The 13,568-nt window shown below is 43.1% G+C and overlaps 1 protein-coding gene across 1 annotated transcript in view; it reads right to left on the reverse strand.

Annotated features, from left to right (window-relative positions):
* Positions 1-13,568, reverse strand: part of LOC120536578 (integrin alpha-M-like) — a 60,358-nt gene that overhangs the window by 32,482 nt on the left and 14,308 nt on the right. The window contains exons 2-8 of the mRNA XM_039764967.1: positions 10,117-10,228; positions 8,462-8,556; positions 8,037-8,104; positions 7,833-7,953; positions 4,583-4,713; positions 2,674-2,819; positions 2,208-2,355 (exon numbers count right to left, since the gene is read on the reverse strand). Of these exons, the coding sequence (XP_039620901.1) occupies positions 2,208-2,355; positions 2,674-2,819; positions 4,583-4,713; positions 7,833-7,953; positions 8,037-8,104; positions 8,462-8,556; positions 10,117-10,228 (821 nt within the window). The remainder of the gene's footprint in view (positions 1-2,207; positions 2,356-2,673; positions 2,820-4,582; positions 4,714-7,832; positions 7,954-8,036; positions 8,105-8,461; positions 8,557-10,116; positions 10,229-13,568) is intronic.

Consider the following 13,568-nt stretch of genomic DNA (forward strand, 5'->3'; position numbering starts at 1 on the left):
AATGGTTAAGGACTTTAACGACTTTTAGGACTAAGTCTTTGTAATTTTAGGACAGAGTCGGGGCAGGACGCTCGCACTCAACCCTCACAGGACAGCCAGACTACCCAGCTGGCGAGCCTCATCTCAACAAATGGGTTTGGGGTGGGGGCAGGTGTGAACGGCAACGTGTGCCCCCATTGGTCTGAAGGATGGCTGTCTGGGATTGGTTCGAATCAGAGGCCATTCGCACTACTGGTGTAAGGATTTGGACAAAGAATGTAGAAAATTCAGTTGCTTTATCCCCCCTTCCCTCTCACATCATCATGATGAAGGAGCATCTCACACACCATGGACTGCAATGAAGACCCCACTGAGAAGCACAGCTCGGCAGCCATATTGAGACGGGCATGCGGCCTGTTCTGAAGAGAGCTGTCTGAAAAGGAGGACTTGAGTGGAGACATTTTAACTATTAAACCACCACATTCTGGCTCTAGTTGGTTCCCAGTGCAACTTGCCAGCACGCCGGAGCTGATCAGTCCGTGCCGTCCATTCATTCAGCAGCCAGCTCGTGACCACTGGCGCCCCCTGCAGCCTCACTGTCCCTGGAATTGAGCCGCTGCACTAGACGAGCCTGGCAAGCCTTGGCCTCTTTGTGCGGCCAGTTCAAGCGCAGTTGGCTCTGTGATTTACTGAATTTCATCAATGGCGTCCATTGCACCTTGTACATATAATATTAGATTGTTACAGTAGTTTTCTTAAATAGTTTTTACAGTTCATTGGCAGAGTGTTAAATGATCAGTGTGGCAGTAACTGTGATGTCCTTTGCCTGAAACAAATACGTGTTCCATTCAGATTTCACTTTTTCTTGGTGAATTGTGACATTTCCTTAAAAAGTGCAGCAAAAAAGTATTTGGCATCCAGGAATGCATTAATCCCCCAAGTATGTGGCAGTTTAAAGGTTAAATAACTACAAGTCTGTGTGCCACCTGAAACTTAACATTGGCATTTATCAGGGTGTATGGTTGCCAATATTCACTTGCACTTTGCTTATTGTTATCCTTTATGACCATTATCAATAATATAAGATTTAAAGTGTAACTTAACTCCTGCTTGTCTTTTACTCTATGGAATTGCCTGAGTTTATGAATGTAGGAGCAAAGGTGGCGAGAAGTTATGAAGTGCAACAGCTTAGAAACTCTGACAAAGGCTACACAATCAAGAATACAAAAGGGGGAAAGTCGAGGAATCGAGAAGTCTACCAAGACAAAGCAAATACCAGCTCATCCCATCTCTTTTCAGCCGAGATCACTACCACCTGCCAAGTCCGTACGCAACCTTGGGGTGGTGATTGGCGACCAGCTGTGCTTCAGCGGCCATATTGCTACAGTCTCTTGGATCTTTCAGATTCGCTCCACACAGTATATGTGAGATTAGACCGTCAGATCTACCAGAGTGTGCAGCACAACTCCTGGTGCAGGTGCTGGTCTTGTCATGTCTGGACTACTGTAGGAGGAGAACCAGCAGGTGCCACCAAGTCACAGCAGATGACACGTCAGGCACATGCCACTCCTCTCTTCAGATGGCCTCCAGTAGCCGCACATTCAAGTTCATCTCCTTGATGCTCACCTAGTGAGTGGTCAGCACCAAAATGCATAAAGACCCTTGTGAGGTCTGCTGAAAGAATGGCAGGTGGTGATGCCACCTCTGCATAGCAATACATCTCAATCCAGAGGAATAGCTGGTGGAATGATCTGCCCACCTCCATTCAAAGTTCAGATTCCCTCAATAAGTTTCAGAAGACCCTCGTGTTCTATGAATTTCTGCCTAACTCATATTAGTTGTTAGGTTTTCATAGCCAATGGCTGACATTTTGATCTGAGCTCTTCTCTTGTGGTGATCACTCTTGTCCCCTTGTACTGGACACACAGACACACATTGGCCTTTATATATGATTTGGTATTTTATATTAGGCCAGCGCAGGCCCATAATCCTGCTTCTTACATTTCAAAGAGGCTCACTTTGAGAACAGGCCTTAGTTAAGCTTAGAGGCCTACATCTGAAGACTAATCCTCCACTATTTGGGGGTTTGAAAGCCAGAAAATCAGAACATGAAGTAGGGTGGTCATCAGGTCAGTCACACACTTTCACATCACATTCAGTGGCATAGGAATGGACTACTCCGTCAACACACACAGTCCTCTCCGCCGAACGTCTCATCAAATACAAACCCCAATGGCGTAGCGGATGATGTTCTTTGCATTGGCTGCATTGATAGCATCAGTGAAGTACGTTTCTTGAGACTCCCCGTCAGTGATGGTGATGAGTATTTTGGATGCACTGCTTCGAGATCCCATGTTGGGAACAAACACGTTCTCCCTGCAATACAAGAGAGCAAAAGGCAAACATCTCAGCTAAGTGCTTGTTAGACTCCTAAAGGGGGGACTGAATTCCTGGGCCCATGCTGATGAAGACACTCAACTTTTCTTTGATTGAATGTTTGCGTGGAAGGAGTTTCACTGGGATGGCTGCGTGTAGGTTAGCGTCTAGAAGAAGGGGACACTACAAGGCCCTCGAGCTCCTGCTCTGCTATTGCTTTCTTCGTGTTCACAGCAGTGGTCTCTGGACCCGAGATAATGAAGTGGAGAGGAGGAGTGGAGGCAAAGTGAAAGAGAAAGTGAAAGCTGCCAGACTTACGCCACATATTTGATTGCAGTTGGTGTTTTTGTGCCACCATACATTTGTGTGATTCTATCAACAAGGGATTCTGGGTTTCCTAACTTGGCATAATCATTAAAACTGAACTGAAGTTTTGGGCGTCCGGAAAACTGAACAACTGCAAACTGGAAAAAAAAAAAAAAGAGTTAAAAGTGGGCAAGTCAGTAGGGCACAGCAGACAATGAGTAGTGTCACAGTGTCACCAAAAGAATAGTAAAGCAGTTAGAACAGGTAGACCTGGCACAACACTCAGATTTTGTTAATTGTTTTGAACACAACTGTATTTATTAATAGCGCCTGAGGACCCCGGCTCTCTTGTTTCATTGAACCCCCCAATGTCTGTCTTGTGTTTCTGAATGGATGAGTAGTCATTTTCTTAAACTAAATAAGAAAACAGAAGTTTTAGCAAAACTGGCAAAAATGCATATAATGAGGGTATTAGAAATAGCTCAGCTGCCTCACAGTTAGGAGACCTGTGGGTTCACTTCCCGGGTCCTCCCTGCGTGGAGTTTGCATGTTCTCCCCGTGTCTGCGTGGGTTTCCTCCCACAGTCCAAACACATGCAGGTTAGGTGCATTGGCGATCCTAAATTGTCCCAAGTGTGTGCTGCGTGTGTGTGTGTGTGTGTGTGTGTGTGTGTGTGTGTGTGTGTGTGTGTCCTGTGGTGGGTTGGCACCCTGCCTGGGATTGGTTCCTGCCTTGTGCCCTGTGTTGGCTGGGATTGGCTCCAGCAGACCCCCGTGGCCCTGTATTAGGATAATGGATGGATGGATAGAAATAAACTTGATCTGTCAGGCTTGAAAGTCAAGACAGAGGTAAAGAATTTAGGGGTAATTATTGACTCGGACCTAAAGTTTATTAATCAGATTATTAGGACAGCTTTTTTTCACTTGAGAAATACAGCTAAAGTTTGATCCCTTATAACTTTTCAAGATGCTGAAAAATGAGTTCAGTAGATTACTGCAACACACTCCTCTCAGGACCACCCAAAAAAGACATCAATCGATTACAACGAGTTTACCGATAGAAATTCGCTACCAACTTGTTATTCTAACATGGCTTCATCCAGTGAATGTTTATGGCTTCTCCCTGCTCAGAACGAATCTTTATTTCCAGCCCAATTTGTCTTTTGATAATTCTTTACTAATAGGAAATACTATTTATTTGGAGTGAGGACGGCCCTGCTCTGTACTTAAACCCCACTTTAAACCCTCCTACTCTTATCATGGGGGCGGAACTTTGGGTTTATTTTGTACTTAGATGCTCTGCTTACTCGGATGAAAATCTAACAATGAAGCTTCACTGGCCACTCTTATACAAAACGGCACACTATACTTTGTTCATTATCTTTTGTGGTACTGGTGCACCTGCATGGGCAACAATGCAAAGCCCAATCCACAAAAAGAATGAGATAAAAGCAACACCAGAAACAACAATGGTGGTGAAATGACCACAAAATTATCAAAACAACATGTAACACTTCTAGACCCTTACGGATAGGGACACGTTTGACACGGGAAAGCTTTTCTCCAAAATGGTACACTTTCATGTATTTCAGGTAAGATTTACATTGGGTGTGACGAAGATGGACAGGATTAGAAATGAGGACATTAGAGGGTCTGTTCAGGTGGGAGACAAAGTCATAGAGGTGAGATTGTGTTGGTTTGGACATGTGCAGAGGAGTGATAATGAGAGAAGGGTGCTAAGGATAGAGCTGCCAGGGAAGAGGAGAAGAGGAAGGACTAAGAGGAGGTTTATGGATGTGGTGAGAGAGGACATGCAGGTGACGGGGGTGACAGAGCAAGATGATGAGGACAGAAAGATATGGAAGAAGATAATCCACTGCGGCGAACCCTAATGGGAACAGCCGAAAGAAGAAGAATATTACATTGGCATTTTTTCCTTGAAATAGATTGATCATCACTGTCATGAAGGTTTTCATGCTCTGGAAATCAGCAGGATTTACACTGCCAGATCCATCAATCAGAAAGACAATGTCGATCGGCTTCACGGTGCATTCTGTAAAAAGCAGAGACAGATCAGTTAAGGTACACTGCAAAAAATGAAATCTAAGCAAGTGAAAAGTATTTATATCATGACATTATATCTTGTATTCCTTATTGTAAGAATTATTAACTTATCAAAATGTTTGCATTTACAATTTTTCTGCTTACTTTAAGAAATCTTGTTTTGTACATTTTGCTCATCCCACTTGCAGATATTTTTGTTAAATAAAAGCAAAACAACTTCCATTTTAAAGTTTTCTTGGTCTAGTTTCTTTGTATAATCATTTTTTTTTTTTTTTGCCATGTAAAGGTGGGTGACCCTCATTCTCCTCGAACAAAAATCAGTTTTGTTGCAGGACTCGTTCTCATTACAATATGTGGCTTCAGCGGCTCTGCCAGGTCTCATAATAAACCAACAGCAAGTTTAGTGGTGGGTGCAGATGGTACAGTAAGGGGAATTCTTTTAAAGTAGCATAGTAGGTGGGATTTTACTGCACTTCAGCATGTTGGCCAGGATACTGCATTTCTACTTTGTATAGATTTGGCTAAATTAAAACTTTAGATCAAGAGCAGGCCATTCGGGCCAACCAGCTTGCCAATTCCATTTACTTAATCTCTCCAAAAATCGCATTGAAAGTCCGATTTAAATCTCCTTTAAAGTCCCACTCTCTACCATACTACTTGGCAACTTAAATCCATGTATTAGTCTAGAGTTCTTTGTTTGAAGAAAAACTATAACATGATCTATCCATAGCAAGTTTCCATCGTGAAAGTACCTTATTTATAGCATCGCTGTATTGTCATTCGATGTGCACCTTTGCAGTATTTTGCTGTTCAGTCGTCACGATGCTCGCCACAGTCATCATTGCAGCGCTCTCGCATGACAGGACGAGTGACATCATCATGCATCTGATTATCTGTCCCTGTTTTCACAGACGTGTTCACCGTTCTGATGCCTACCCGTGCTAAAGACACCAGCCATCAGGAGTATTTTTCTTTATTTTTTTTTTGCCCTAATGATCTGGTTGAATTATTTCTCATTTTTAAATTAATAATTGACATTTTTATTGCTGTTTTATCATTTCATTGGTGCCTTTTGAGTATTTTTCATCTCTCCCTAGAGTAATTACGTAATGCTTGAGCAAGGTGACAGGAATTTTGAATTAGACGATGGCACTGAGAAATCAGCATTCACACAGAAGTCATCACCAGGAAAAGAAGAATTAAACAAATTTCAGGATCTCAAATCAGAGTCGTAGTCAAAGGTCAGAGCATTAAGACAATTAAGACAAAAAGGGTCCATGTAACCAGAACCAAGAAACAAAAAGATGTAAATCATAATCAGAGACAAATATTGTTGTAAATTCAAAATGAACAACATGAAATGACGTAAAAGGTTGTTTTTCTTTCAGAAATGCAAGCTTTTAAAATGACATGCTAATGACGTCACGATGTGTGACCTCTGGGAGTGGCACCCCACTTCATATCTTAGTATATCTTAGGTCTCCAGCATGGCAGTGTTGAGAAGAAAAAGAAGGTGGCACGACAGGAGAACGTGAGTCCTTTAACAAGGAACACAAGGAAGCAAAAAATAAAAAAATGAATGTAACCATTAGTTTCGTTGGCCTGAGAAACCCTACATATTCTGGGGACCAGAAGGTGAGACGTAGACACACACAAGTCTGAGATCAAAAACCAGAAATTCAAACCAACCCAAACAACGAAGCCAAAAACACCAAACCAGAAATGCGGTCATCAGAACAGAGTAGAGGAAGCAGAAACCATGAAACACTCGCCAAGTTTTTGAGAGAATCCGTAATCTCGGAGAATCAGAATGTGTGAAGCGCTGACCTCGACACCAACGTCACTGTGACATCAAACGTTTTTTTTTTCATGACGACCACATCTTGACAAAATGCCGCCTACAGAAGAACAAAACAACATCAGAAAAGACCCCAAATGTTTTCAGACTGCGCGAGACGAGGCGTTCCAACAGATAAGTAACGGTCAGAAATGGATTCGGCAACTTCAAGAAACCTTGGTTTGCATGTGCACATCTCAAAATAAAGGCTTACAGAACTTGGAAATAAATTCCAAACAAAACCATTTCAGAACCGTATCCCAGACCATATTGTTGTTAGGAGTGATGAGCCAAATGGGGGGAAGTTTCGATTCTCATAGAGTGTCATGAAACTGGCACTAAAATTCGTTTGCGGGCGATTTCGTAATTACTAACCATAAAAGGGTTTTAAAGATTTTTTTTGGATGGAAAACAAGAAATACTGCTTGCTAAAGCCTCAGTCTTCTGTGTTGACCTGGGCTCCTTTCAGCGGCTGCATTTCGAAAAATCGTTTCGATATACGCCTCTCGTTCACATCACTTCTCAATAAGAATGCCTACGTTTCACATGAAGACCCACCACGGCGCACATTACTCCACAGGAAAACTCGACGCACGGAGAGTCGCCATTGGTGGACTACCCAAAACCCGCCCCCTCTCACTGGGTCATTGTTACCTAGCAACCACCCGCGAGTCTCCATGCCCACCGCCCAGCCGCTTTTGGGAGGATCTTGTTGCTCATCAGCCAAGGATGGAGCGGGGCAAGTGAGGAGACCACAGCAAGTTAAGAAAGTGCAAGCAGTGCAAAACGACAGCGTCACGCAGTGCAGTTTAAAAATATAATTTCAGAAATAATCACTTTCAATAAATGAATCCATAAAATAGTGAAGTGAGGAAAAAAAAAACAGTTCAACATCCAATAAACAATTAAACTCATGAATTAAAAATCAGAGGAACTGCCTTCTTAGTTTTGTCCTCCAGTTCCCCTGCCAGGAGGTGACACTGGAGTCACTCAGTCAGTGTGTCCATTATAAACTAGGAGAGTTTGACCTGAAAATCTTCACTTGAATTAGAAGAATCCATAAAGAAGGCAGCCTAGCAGGACATGAAGGTCAGTCAGTCAGTCATCGTCCAACCTGCTATATCCTAACAGAGGGTCACGGGGGTCTGCTGGTGCCAATCCCATGAAGGTAGTTTACAGTATTTGAAAAACTGCCCAGGTAACCTATGAAAAAAAGTCAGACTCGGTGACCTCTGCTGGCTGCTTTGAGTATCACAATCATGGTGGCTCACCTTGGTATCCGGGCGTGATGTTCTGGTAAGCTCTGGATTCATAATCTGCATTCATGCGGTAGCAGACTCCGCTCAGGTACATGTTGTGCCCACAGGCGTACTCGTAGTGAGGGCCACAAGCCTAGCAAGCACAGGAGATACCAATCAGTGCCCACTAACCTCCTCCAAAAACCCTCAAATTGGAGCTGGCATGAAAACGCTTACCATGAGCTCTCCTGCGCCAATGCCGCTCAGCGATAGGCCCATAGCCTGGCTGTTATTCGCTGTTGTGCCTGCAGGGGAACAGGATGGAGGACACTTGGATTTTATTTTGATTGTCACCTTCAGAGCAGGTTGACTGGCAGTTACAAATGGGCCTCTTCATGAGCACAGGCGGGGGTCCTGTGAAGGTCTGCCAGGCTCCTGCTTTGTGCCCAGTGATGTCAGGATAGGCTCAGGCTGCCCTTACTTGGATTAATCACATTGGGAAAGGACTATGACCTTCAAGTAAATGATACAAGTAGAAGACGACTAGAAGAGAAGCTGCACTGAGCAGTTCACTGGTGGAACCCCCTGGCATTACATGTTGTGCCAGCTTAGGAAGGCGAGGTGATGGAAAGGGAGATTCAAGGAGAGACATGTCACCTTACCTTCAATTTGGAGTTCAGTGCAGGCTTTCCTTCCATACTGGCAACGGAAGAGCTTCCCAGTTCTGTTGTTTTCCAGCGGGGCGCTGACCACCACCCTGTTGAACAACAGCATAGTAAAAAGTGAATGGTGCCTTTTATCACTGCTGAGAACTTCACAGATGAATGAACATTTCAAAGACTCCGGGTGTTGCTACACAGCCATAGGAAGCTGGGATCAACTCTCAGCACATTCACGTCATTGTGTGGGATCTCCATGTTGTCCCCTCCTTACATTCCAAAAAAAAATGATATGTTGGGTTGCTCAGTTTGCCCGGTAAAAGTGAAAGATGAGGGCCCACTGGAGAATTCCTGCACTGGCTCCAGCAGACCCCCCGTGACCCTTTAATTAGGATGGACCAAGGCCTCATGACATCTGACAGAGCCGAGCAGCTTGGCAATAAAGAAGAAGAAAAAAAAGAAGAAAAATGACAGAGGTGACAAAGAGTGACCCAAGCACAGAGACTGAAGGCTGCTAATTTCTGTCATCTGCTAAATGCTGACTTGAAGGGAGAGCAATCATGTTGGGTTTGCTATTTGTAGTTAATTTAGGCCACTGATCTGTTGTCACTTTGACAATAGACAGTCCTTACCTGTTGGTCGGTGTTTAAAAGTCACATTAAATCTACTGGGATTCAGTGTCGTATAGCAATAAAATGTGAGAACGTCTGAGGGGGTGAAGACGTTCTGTAGGCATTGCTTGTTGATTATTTTCCTGGTCTCTTCCTAAAGGGTTAACTTAAGGGGGCGTGGCCTTCCTGTAATGATGAGCCACCCGGCGTGCTGTCAATCAAGACTGTCACCCGGCAACCAGTAGACCGGTAGGCTCGCTTAGTGGTCAGGTCCCTGCTGTGGCCGCCGTCCTCCAGAGCCAACACTTGATGCCACGTCCTTGTCCCCACGTCCTGCCCTGCTGGCTTTTCAACTGTGGATTGGTTTCTTGGTTTGATCTCACGGTTAGACTGTCAGTCAGCTTGGCAGGGATTTGCACTTTCTAATTTTAATGATTCACGCTTTTCGATTCCATCTTTAATTCTTCATCTTCTTCTTCTTCATTTTGTATTAATACTTAGAGAAAGATTTATTTTTTGTTTCTTTAGATGGCAGTGAACTTTATATTTCTGATGAATGTATCGTATGTATCTACTCCAACCATTCACAATCTCCCTTTATACCATTTATATACACTCTCCTGTAACTGACCACCATTCTGACCTTTACTGAAAGCCACTTTAAATCACTTGCATGCACTCCTCCAGCCCACCAGTCCCTTCCCAGTCTGACAACTCGGAATCGTCATTTCACCCATGGCTGACCGAGTTGTGACCATTAAGAATCCCAGTGACATTGTCTCACCACCCTGACTCGGACCATCAGGCCAGTCAAAAACCCCACTCTGTACCATTTGCATGCCACCTCCCATAGCTCCACTACTCGTGTCTTTTTGCTGTCCCTACGTCACATTTCTTCTTCTACAATTGTGCCTGCCCAGCAACCCCTTGTGACCGCTTTTAGCTACAATTATCACCAAGGGAAGCGGAGCATCAAAAGGGACACAGACACAATGTCACCGAGTCAGGACATGAAGCCACAGAGGACACAACGTTGCTACATCTCACCACTTTTGTGTAGATTGCACCTGCAAGACCTGATGGCCAAACCACTCGGCTTTTTCCTCAAATACTCTGCTCGGGACGGTCTCCAGGTTGAAGCCATCGGTGGGAATCAGGGCTGGAAAAAAAAAAAAGACAGAATGAGAACATCTGGAAAGGGACACCGGAGTTTAAAGAAGTCAGAGCGAAAGTGACATGGATGTGGCACCAATGACGTCCAACAAGAAGCAAATTAAACAACAAAACAAGTACAAGAGAAAATTTTAATATAAACTGGGTGCCCCAACTATTCACTCTCCCTCTGGTTGTTTGATTTATATATTATTATAAAACATATTGTGGTCTATGGCCGGCTTGTCATCCCGTTCAATACCCCCGGCCACCAGGTGGAGCTCTCCTTGCAGCATGGAGGTGCCCCGAATACCAGCAGGGAATCATGGACGATGGAGTTTTCCTTTACAGCCCTGCTGGATACCACAGGGGCCAGCAGAGGACGCTGCAGGGAGGCCCAGAGAGTCGTATGTGCCCTGTAACCCGGAAGTACGTCTTAGTCATAGTGACAGGGGAGATGACGTACTTCTGGGATGAAGAGGAGGACTTTATTTGACCCGGAAGAGATAGGACGTCACATGGACTGAAGGATCGAAACACAAGGACTATAAAAGGATGATGGGAAATCCCAGACATCGAGCTGTGCTGGGTGGAAGGGTGGCAACGCGTCTGGGAGTGGAGGATTGGTTTATTGTATTGGAGAATCGTATGAGTATTGTGGAGAGGAGGGTGCCTTGTGCACTGTTGATTAATAAAAAGTCAACTTAATGGACTTTTACCCGGTGTCTGACGTATTGTCTGAGGGTTCAAGAAGACGATAGCTCCCTCTATCTGTCACAATAGACATATATATATTATAGTCATCTGAGGTATAGAAGGGCCTCACACACACACATATATTATACATACATACGTACAGGGTGGTCCAGATCTAATTATGCAATTTTCATTACACTATAACTTATTATAGAAGTGTGTGAACTGACAACATGAAGAATCATCTTTGTGCCGAACTGGAATCGTCCCCACATAAATCAAAGTCATCCAGACGATCTGAATATGCATAATTAGATCTGGACCGCCCTGTGTGTGTGTATATATACAGTAATCCCTCCTCGATCGCGGGGGTTGCGTTCCAGACCCCCCCCCTCCCGCGATAGGTGAAAATCCGCGAAGTAGAAACCATATGATTGTATAGTTATTTTTATATATTTTAAGCCCTTATAAACTCTCCCACACTGTTAACATTATTAGAGCCCTTTAGACATGAAATAACAGCCTTTAGTCAAAAGTTTAAACTGTGCTCCATGACAAGACAGAGATGAGAGTTCTTTCTCACAATTAAAAGAATGCAACCATATCTTCTCTTCAAAGGAGTGTGCGCGTCAGGAGCAGAGAATGTCAGAGAGAGAGAGAGAAATGCAAACAATCAAAAATCAGTAGGGCTGTTGGGCTTTAAAGTGTGCGAAGCACCTCGCGGGAAGCATATCGTATATCATTGAGGAGTTTTATTTAATATGTAATACGTGCTCTGATTGGGTAGCGTCCCTTGTATGAAATCAACTGGGCAAACAAAATGAGGAAGTGGGTACCATAAATTAAAAGACCCATTGTCCGCAGAAATCCGCGAAGAAGCGAAAAATCCGTGATATATATTTAGATATGCTTACATTTAAAATCCGCGATGGAGTGAAGCCGCGAAAGTCGAAGCACGATATAGCGAGGGATCACTGTATATATATCTATACTAATAAAAGGCAAAGCCCTCACTCACTCACTCACTCACTCATCACTAATTCTCCAACTTCCCGTGTAGGCAGAAGGCTGAAATTTGGCAGACTCATTCCTTACAGCTTACTTACAAAAGTTGGGCAGGTTTCATTTCGAAATTCTACGCATAATGGTCATAACTGGAACCTATTCTCTTGTCCATATACTATAATAGATTTCTGCTCGATGCCCGTGGTAGGTGTAATTTAGTGCCTGCCCATATAAGGCCGTCCGTCAGCGGCAATCCAATAGAAACACTGCCGCTAAATATTCACGGGTGAAGGACTGTGCTTATGCAGAGGAAGATGAGATGGTCAGGGTGGTGTTTGGCACAAACTCAGCGAAACTGCGAGAGAAAGTTTTAAGTGCCAGGACTAAGGTAACATTACATACAGCCGTGGACATCACACAAGATGGCACCTGCACTGCTGGGAACCTTCGATGCATAAACACCGAGCGGCTCACGTGAACTGACGCAGTGCACAGACAAAAAGCAACAGTTCTAAAGAGTGCTAAACGAAAACCAAATTACACAATTGAGAAGGCAGCAAAAAAATATCAAGCGTCTGACACATAATCATATTCATAAGTGCAGCTACTGCGGAAACAAAGCACACGGTGGAAAAAGTCAACGTCCTGCTAAAGGAAGACAGTGTAAAAAAAAAAACCTGTACATGCAGTGTGTCAGGTCTCAGATAAAGAAGAAGACGAGCTGTTTATTGATGCAGTAAGAAACGAATCGATGAATGAAACCTGTCATCTTTACAACGATTGACAAACACGGAATGTAACTTGAACACAACACATCCTACAAATACGAACCTGATTGAAAGAAATAATGAGAATCAAATCCTTGATGACAGCAACACTCAGTAACACTCACAAAACAAATACTGTATATTGAAAGTCATGTTACGTTATTTTTAAAATGTTCCCTTTTCTGTTTCATAACTTCTTTAACACACTACTTCTCTGTTGCAAAGCGCGGGTATTCTGCTAGTATATATATATATATATATATATATATATATATATATATATAATATAATGTAATGTATGTGTGTGTGTGTGTGTGTGTGTCTGTGTGTATGTATATGTGTTATATATGTAGATGTGTATATGTAGATATGTTTATATTTATAAATGTTTATATGTGTGTGTGTCTTTGTATATATATATATATATATATATATATATATATATATATATATATATATATATATATATATATATATATGACAGCAACACTCATATCAATGACAAAACGATTACATTAACAATCATATTACGTTATTTTTAACATTTTTCCTTTTCTTTTTCATAACTACTTTAACACACTACTTCTCCACTGCGAAGCGCGGGTATTCTGCTAGTGTATATATTGTATATATATTCACAGTGAAACTTGTGGGCTGTTGATTTGCTCAGTGAAGTAGCAGAGGGGCTTGTTCATCAGTTTCATCTGCTTTGGTGCACTGGGGGGGGGCAACAATGAGACGACCCCTAAAACAGGGATGAATGGTTTAACAGGTGAAGGGAGGCCACTGACATTTTGCCCTCCTCATCGGTTTTGTCACTAATTTTCCATTTGGGTATGGTCATTGTCACTACTGATAGCATAAGGCCATACCTGGACC

The sequence above is a fragment of the Polypterus senegalus genome, chromosome 10, assembly GCF_016835505.1.
Source record: "Polypterus senegalus isolate Bchr_013 chromosome 10, ASM1683550v1, whole genome shotgun sequence".
Classification (NCBI taxonomy): Eukaryota; Metazoa; Chordata; class Cladistia; order Polypteriformes; family Polypteridae; genus Polypterus; species Polypterus senegalus.